We start from the raw sequence: 9,027 nt of genomic DNA, 5'->3' as shown, positions 1-9,027 counted from the left end.
GATTCACACACTTTACTTACGGTACCTACTGTTCGCTTGACTCAATTATCTCTATCTTCAATCTATCTGCATATCTATCTCTGCCCTTGCGCTGGTTTTTCTCGCCAGGCTTATATACTAAAAAAAAGGGCACCTGGAAAACACTAGGACATTTGCGGAGTTCCTTGATAATTCATGATCCTTCTAGAAACTCTAGGGTGCATGATCCCAGCGTCGCGTGACTTCCGCTGTCGTAACAGTACATATTCTACTGGTTACATGCCTCATGACTAGTATCAGTTGTTTAATCTTCAACTGGTCATATATCACATGCATACAACCATGAAATACGATAATTAGTGTCAGTTGTTTTGTCTTTTCCCATCATTAAATGTGGAATATAAAAAGGTAATTAAGAAAAAATTTATGGTGTTTTTATCTTCAATTTGTATTTGTACATTATAAAAATATTTTGTACAATTTGAAATAATAAATTAACTCAAGTGACTCTTTCTTTTCTTTTAAATGTTTATTAATTTCTAGGATATGATATTTCAAGCATTTAAAATCATTACAGTGAAAACCTAATGCTCTCTCACCCTGCCCCCAAGTGGCACAGTAGACTTACAATGCTCAAAATCGGGTTTCAATACCTGTGCTGGGCAGGGCACAGATAGCCCATTGTGTAGCTTTGTGCTTAATTACAAACAAACAAATTCTCTCACCCTATATTTTATAATATCATATATATAATTATGAAACATTAATCCAGTAAATGAAAATAATTGATGATTAACTATTTCTATTAATTATCTATCAATCCCTGATATTATAAGAATTCATAGATAAAAGAATATTCCTAACATAAAAATATTTCATACTTATAAGTTTTAATAATTTTTTACACAAAGAATTACAAAAATATTTGAGATTGGTTTCAAATATATAAAATGTTCAAATAAACAACATATTTTCATAGAGTTCGAAAACAGCTAATATTTATATGCTATTTTCACAATACCTCTATCATGTCACTTATAACAAAGGTATTATTAAACAAAAATAAAATCTGCTTGAAAAAGGGAATTTCAATAATGTAAATATTAAAAGTTTTGGCTTCAATGGATTGCTCCCATCTATTCCTAGAGTTGAGATGACTTTTCAGCTTTTTATGAAGGCCATCTTCAGCTTTATATATATATATACTCAACTATTCCTTCACTGCCTAACATACCCTTGAAACAGCATTTAGTGAATATGTTTACTGTATGGAAGAACTCTTAGTGGTCAATGTATGTGTGGATACAAGTCATTTTTACCACCTTCACTACATTAACAAGAGTAATATTTTAATGATTTTGTTTCCCCATTAGATTTTTTATTTTACACATGCTAAGTTTCCCTTATATAGGTTATATTCATAAATGTTTGTTTTATTTGTTTGTGTCAGAATTTAAAAATACAGATTCTTCTTTTTCGCCAATTGTCAAAATAAAAGGCTTTTTGTTATATTTCTTAATAGTATAAATATATATGTATATATATATAGTATTTTGTTGTTGGGCTTAGGATTCTTCTACAGTAGGTCTCTGTGATTTGTTAGTGATAAATTGAAAACAAGTTAACATGTGTACAATAAATTATTCAACACTATGGATATTATGGACATATCATAAATACTATATATATAGTTCTCTCCTTCTTGTCAAATATCCACTTAGGCCTGTTCAGTTACTTTAGAATTTCAGTTGACAAGCCAAACTATCTTCTCTATTTCTATCACACTAGTATTCTCTGTAATTCACTTACAATTGTGGTGCAAGTTACCATAATTGTTTGGTCTTCTTTCTTCTAAAAATCTTCTGTTCCTTTTGTCAAACTGCACTCAGGCTGATTCAATTACTTTAGAACCATGCTTTGATGGAATACAATTATTTTTCTTATCTTCTTTTCTACTGTTAGTTTCACTCTAACATATTAAATGTTAGGCCTATGTCAATCACTAAGCCTATCACTTCTATGGAACTTAACTTCATGCCAACTTTATTCTCTTTCACTATTATCTGTCAGATTCTCACTCATCTCACGCTATTTATATCTTTATCACATAATCGTCTGTCCGCCTTCTATATTCTCAACATCAATATATTGCACATAATGTTCGATTTACTCAACATCAATGAATTATTAACAAAACCTCCTACAAACGTCTGCATTTAACTCTTATTATAACAAATAATAAACAATAATAAAATATTCACTCACAAAAACAAATCAATCAGTAACATCTAAACTAAACAGTCTTTTGTATCATGACAGTTTGATTGTTTTAGTGCAAAGTTAAACAATATGCATTGCAAGTCCAGAAACGTATCCCTGGCCCACTGGGGAACATTTTCTTAAACTATCAATTTTCAATGTAATTTCTCATGATATTTTTGGAACATAAAATGAATAATAAAACTATATGCTTATTTTTTACTGTTAAAAATACGTATTTTTACTGACTGGATTAGGAGTTAAGAAACACCAACGAGTTTATATGATATAAATATAAGTATGGGTAGATATGTAAGTTTGAAATAAATTAAAACATACTTCAAATTCCTTGTCTCCCTATATCGTACAGGGACAAATCGTTCTACAACCTGCTGTAGTTGAACATCAGGATCCCTTGTGGAAACACCATTTCCTCGAATATGTTCTCCACCATAATCTCCATAATCTACCTGATTAAACAATACAATAAAGTGATCACTGACATAAAGAGAATATCCTAAATATGAAAACTCTTATTAAACTAAAAATTAGGAATTTAATAAAACCTGGTCACTTAACATGCACTTTCTATGGTCAGAATCATGAAACAAGATAAGTCCATAATTTTCCTATACTGATACTCTTCCTCTGGGAAATTATAGACCTAAATTTCAGAAACACTAAACTAAAAAAAGGACAAACCTTACACCAGCATCAGCAGTTTTCTTTACTAAGCGTTTATTTTTTGGTGAGTTTTAAAATAAAATACATTGTAGTTCTAGTTCTAAAAGTTAAAATTGATATGCTTAGTTGATCATAATTAAATACTGCAAAATATCCACATTTTTTTTACTTTCAATCTCTGTGAAAAATAAACTGCAAATCTTCAAGTTTCAAAAGATTAAAAGACCAATTTAAAAAGCAGTTTTATTACAGGACCTTAAAAGAGACATTATGAATAAAATCAGTAACCTGACTTACCAAGAAGAATGACAGTAACCATGTGTCTTTAAGCAAGCTCCAAATAACAACATGTGCTTCAAAAAAGTATGTATTAATCTTCTATTTACCTAAAGTAATTCAAAATACAGTAACTTCCATTCTGAGGATGAGCCCCTTAATTAAAGAATCATATCTTACATAAAACAAGACTTCTTTCATCTACAACAATGTGCTTTTTTTACAAGAAATGTGCTTCAGATGAACCAAATGAAACTTGTAAACTCCAACAAGTTATTGTATTTTAGAAAACAGTAGCAGCTATAACAAGATCTCAAGCTCAAATAAATCTTAGTATTGATTATGTACAGCATAGTATCATTATGAATAAATTTTTCATAACTAAATTAAATCTGCTAATTTCAAAAGTACATTTTACTGAATATAAATATGTGTACAAGACTTATTCTTGCCAAAAATATTGTTTACAGTGAGAGTACTCAATTGACGAATCAATGCATTCTAATCTATACAAGTAAGAATGTATTAAAAGTATATTTAATTAACTATACCCATAACCAGGTTGATTTTTAGTTTTGATTTAAGTAGGTAGTTTGCTCTGAATGGAAGTTAATATTAATAGTTACTTATATAACTATAGTGCAGTATAACATGTAGCATCTTATAGTCTTTCTCAACCAAAAGGTAGAGAAGTTTCAATACGTATCATACATAAGCATTATCTTTGAATAACTTTATCAATAGTATTTGCCATTAAAGTTTATGAAAAGTGTAAATATAACAGTCTGTGTGTTCACTAAATGGGATGTAAAACATTTCAGTTAACATATATGGCATAAAACAAATAGAAACATGCTTGAAAATGACCAAACTTCATATCCTTCAGGTTTTTAAAACAGAAAAGGAAGTAAAAAAAAGAATAAATGTATAAAGATCAAAGATATTTCAAAATAAAAAACTGTGCAAAGAAAATCTACAAAACTAATTGCAATGTAAAGTGCTTACCAAAGTTAGATCAAAGTTAATTACAAAAAACGTTTTATCTGCATTACTATCCAAATCATTATTGGTCCACCATTTATAAGAAACCAACCATAATCGAGCCAAGAGCACTACTGACTGCATCTCTAGTTCAATGATTGTAGAAAACCACATAAACTGTGAGCATTATTAGTCTTGTCACTAGTTTGCTAGTTGTAGGTAGTCTCTCTTATATGAGCCAATAATACTCCTTATTACTCCAGTTAATAATATAAAAAACCTAATTTACCTGAGCCAAAAGTGCTGCTAATTCCATGATTAATTCACTGTTTGCAGGGAACCTCCCTTGCATTATATCTTCATGTATTTGGAAGGCTGTTAATAACTTTTCTTTCTCATTCTCTCCCTTCAAACACTGACGAAGACAAATTCTGTGAAATAAGAAAACGAATAAAGAAGTGAGATGTCTTCAAAAGTGTGAAAGTTATTATCTGCATATCAATGTGTGTAAAAATGCATATTTATTAAAACCTGAAACATTCAAAAATAAATTTTAAATAGCATTTAATTACTTAGTTCTGTGTTTTGTAGAGTTTCAACCATCAGATTGCATCAGGATATGCCTAGCTAAAATTAGTACAAAATTTTGCAAATAAATGTTGAAGATTTTTAACTTATTTTTACTAAAGCTTAGAATATCATAAAACATTTAATTACATGACAAATCTAAAAAAGCTTCATTCTTTAAAATGTACATAACATCTTCAGAACTTATAATCATAGTTTAAAATTTGTTGAACAAAAATTTCCTTTCCAAAGTAAAAGTTTCTGAAATATAAGCAATTGGTTTCCATTTATTAAAGTCTCAGTCTTCAATTTATTGGTCTACTAGTACCCGTCCCCTGGACAGAAGTTATTTAAATTCATGATTAATGAAAGGTTATCTTAGGACATAAAAAGTTGCTTCCCTTATACGTAATTGTAAAAAATGCAAAAATGCCCATAAAAACTGCAAAACACAAAATGTGACACCCCATATTTGCACGTATCTCCGCATGTATCTAACAAACCTCCATACCATATTTGGTAAAGATCCATCCACAGGTGAGGTAGTGGAAAAAATGCTAAAATGCAAAAACACTCATAAAAAAAAACACAAAATGCAAAACTGAAAATTTGTATGTATCTATCCATGGACCCAATGAACCTCTATACCAATTTTGGTGAAGATCCATCCACACCCTGTGAAACAGTTACATGGACATACAACAAACAGTACTGTTATATTTATATAGATAAGGACAAACAGTCAGCAGGACTTTTCAGCTATGCTAGATGGCTTGAAAGACTTAGAATACATTTATTGTTTATTGTAATTTTGGCAAAAAGTACCAAATTAAAATACTTAACATTTTCATGGGTTAAAAAAATTGTATAAACACAATCCTTATAGAACACTAACAAAAAAGTGTTACATGCATAATTTTTCTCTTATTACAGTATATAAAACCAAATATTTGCTCTAATTATTACACTTACTGAGAAAAATATTATTCATTTAAAGAATAATGAGATGCTCCATTGCTATTTCTTGGTGGAAAACTGCATTATTTTTAGTTAAGAAACTTAAACACCTTTCTAATGCACAACATTCCTTTCTTATTTCCACTTGGTTTGATTGGAAATAATGAAATTTAATGAAGTGTAAATATAAAGTTAAGGGACAAATGACAATAAGAGTAGAATGTAAAAGACTTATTTCAATACATAGCAGTTGTTTATCTAGCCTGGAAAACTTCAGCACTGATAAACTATAAAGCAGTGTAAAGTAAAACTTGTGTATCATGTTCATCTGAAGTCACATTAAACTGAGCTTCTTTAAGTACCATTCATAGTTTAGTTTTCAATATTTAATCAAATTATTTAGCTTACAAATACATAAAGTTATGGTAAGTCCAGTAAAGGCACAGAATCAGAAATACCAAAACAAGTATATAAAGCTTAATTCCTGATATGATAACATTAGAAATTCAGAGCAACCAAAGTAACTCCAGTCTACAATTAATGCAAAAGTGTGAGAAATGTGAATAAAACTAGGTGCTATTAAATACTGTGATTTGATGTACACTTACATAAAGTGTATACACACATAATGTGATGATTAGAGGACCTTTATGAAGTATATTTCTGATATAGAAACCTCTTTCTATAAATTATTTGTATCTTTTAAAACTGCTGATTAGTCTTCAGTTGAAAACTATTGCCAAAACTGTATAAATATTACATACTTGTTTGTACAAAAAAAGGGAAGGAATAATGTACTATAAACTCAAAATATAAACTTTAACAACCTTATATTTATACTAGTGATAATTGGATACACAGTTCTTTATGTTGAACAGGTGATACCAGACTAGACCTCAAACAGTATAGAAAAACTATATATTTAGGTCTAAATATCATTTTGGTCAGTATAATTTTTCATTGATAAACTATCTGACAGAAAATACACTTACACTGCAGATGACTGAATAAAATTTGTGATAACAATCTGCTTCATTTCTAAATATTTCTCAAAACAATTTTCTTAACACATCATTCAATTCTCATCATAAGGAGCCAATCAGTTGATTGGTTTCTAAACAGTAGTTCTTATTTACCTGTTTTTGTATGTTAACCTAACAGCTTTAGTGGTTTCAAATTTTCCAAGATGTTTCTCCCTTAAGGCTTGTTCCCATTTTGTAATGACATCACAAATCTAGAAAACAAAAGATAAAGTTGGGGCATATAATTATAAGTAGAAAATTCAATACTGTGAATATTTTAAAATAACATAGGTTAAAAAGGCAAATACATATATTTTTTCATTTATTAAAAATACAAGCAACACAACTATTAGTTATGAAAGATTGATTTGAAAATACCTAACAGCACAAGTGCTAGATACTGATAGAAACGTCCCATCCTCATGTTTTCCAGTTTCATACATGATGTTTATGCACATTTAACAACTTCCCCAACTTCTTGAAAGAAATTACAGTTCTTATTAATTTTTAATACTTAGCACAAATATATGTGATATGAAAAGTTGTTTGCTATGCCCCCCATATACATTGAATTAACTGACAGTTATGAGATAACCTGGAACATAAAAAAATATTTTTGACATTATAAAAGTAAGAAACAACTTGAGATCAAGAAATATTTATTCTATCAATGTTTTGGCTTTTTATTTCTTCTGAGTAAAGTGTTTTACAACAACACAACTACTATTGTCAAGTCTTGATACCTAGAACAAATGGCTAATTGAAAAAAAATCTTTAAAATCTTAAACAGTTTTATGTTGTAAACACATGGCCATGCATCATTACTGATTAACAAAGTATTCCAACAACAGAATGTTTGAGGTAAATATACTCAGACAAAAATCCTAAAATTTTAAGCAATTTCATTTTATGAAGCAAGAAAAAACACAATACAGTAGTCCTCATATTGAGCAACCATCCTGTGGTTCACATTAATAGTGGTTTTTCAAGAGGGGTTTGTCTTTCCTCAGGAGGAGGTGGAGCTTCAAGACTGGACTACTCCTAGAATGGCATGGCTAGATGAATGAAGAAGTTATGAGTACAGTAATTACTTTTGTATTGCATATAAATTGTTATAATGCCATTTTATTGTACCATACAATGCTGTACCCTATACACTACATACATAAACACAATGCATACTAAAATAAGAGATAAAATAAAATGTTATACATGATAATAATCTGTGAGTTTAGTCTGTTTGATTTGCAGATAGAGTTCTCAATGGCATCCTTGCTCTTGCTGACATATTGCAGCAACTCAGAATTTTGACAAGCAACTGTGAAGTCCCTCAGTTGTTCCAAATATCCCACAGCTGTTCCCACAGACATAGCTAATGTTGTTACACCGTCATCCTCTTCCTCCTTGTCTGAAGAAAGAGTAGAAGTTTGGCCTCTCCCCACTCTCCCACTTCTGGATTTGAATCTTCCTAACTTCGACCTCAATTGCTATTGCACGGAAGGATTTACATTCATCAGTCTTCTTCAGCACTGATAATCTCTCTCTTCCAGGGTCAAAATCTTCTGTGTCCTAGACATGGCAGATGGAAGTACTCAACTGGGACAATCAACAACAAGACTGACAGCAAGTTCTATGCACATATGTGAAATCTTGCCATGCAGATGTTCATGTGCGACAAACAGTCTTTAATTTTATTCATAAAACTAGTCGGTAGTCACTGACAAGGGGTAGTAAATAGTGTAGCTGTATTTCTACTTTGGTATTGTGGTTGGGAATGAAGGGGGGGGGGTCTTTCAAGAGGGGGGACTACTGTAATAATAATAATAATGATAAATAAATACTGTTAAGTTAAATTGGCCAACCCATAAATTTGTTGATTTGTGGTTTTCGTGTTTCTATCAGTACAGCATATATATTTTCTGTCTAAAAAACATTTTGACATCTAGACAAAAGTTTAATAGAAAAAGAGTGAGTGTCATGTTGTGTTACTTTTTCAGTGTGTCTCAAATTAACTTTCCTGAATGATTAAGTCTGTTCAATATATTTTGCAGAGCAAATTCTGCACTCAAGTTCATATGTCACATTTTTAATGGTGTTATTGCCAAGGTAAACAAAACAATTTTTTTTATCATGCATCTGTCTGGTTGGTCCTTTGATGGTGAGCTGTGACTTTATTTTAGATTTTAGATGGTTTATGTGCCAATTGAATTGATATCTGAATTTATATGTGGTTTCTGAATCTGACTGCTGAAATTTTCATTGTATATTAAAGAGACCAACATTCATGGGATGATGCATCACT

The 9,027-nt window shown here is 30.2% G+C and overlaps 1 protein-coding gene across 7 annotated transcripts in view; it reads right to left on the bottom strand.

Annotated features, from left to right (window-relative positions):
• Positions 1-9,027, bottom strand: part of LOC106463828 (pleckstrin homology domain-containing family H member 1-like) — a 151,051-nt gene that overhangs the window by 23,864 nt on the left and 118,160 nt on the right. For all 7 annotated transcript variants that reach the window (XR_002611576.1, XR_002611574.1, XR_002611575.1 and 4 more), the window contains exons 24-26: positions 6,840-6,937; positions 4,469-4,610; positions 2,578-2,708 (exon numbers count right to left, since the gene is read on the bottom strand). Coding sequence is in view for 4 of the 7 variants with exons in the window: in XM_013923904.2 (XP_013779358.1) it covers positions 2,578-2,708; positions 4,469-4,610; positions 6,840-6,937 (371 nt within the window). In the remaining 3 variants the exon portion in view is untranslated. The remainder of the gene's footprint in view (positions 1-2,577; positions 2,709-4,468; positions 4,611-6,839; positions 6,938-9,027) is intronic.

Source organism: Limulus polyphemus, unplaced genomic scaffold (genome assembly GCF_000517525.1).
Source record: "Limulus polyphemus unplaced genomic scaffold, Limulus_polyphemus-2.1.2 Scaffold1494, whole genome shotgun sequence".
Classification (NCBI taxonomy): Eukaryota; Metazoa; Arthropoda; class Merostomata; order Xiphosura; family Limulidae; genus Limulus; species Limulus polyphemus.
The sequence above is the reverse complement of the archived record's forward strand: the minus strand, read 5'-3'. Positions and strand labels throughout refer to the sequence as shown.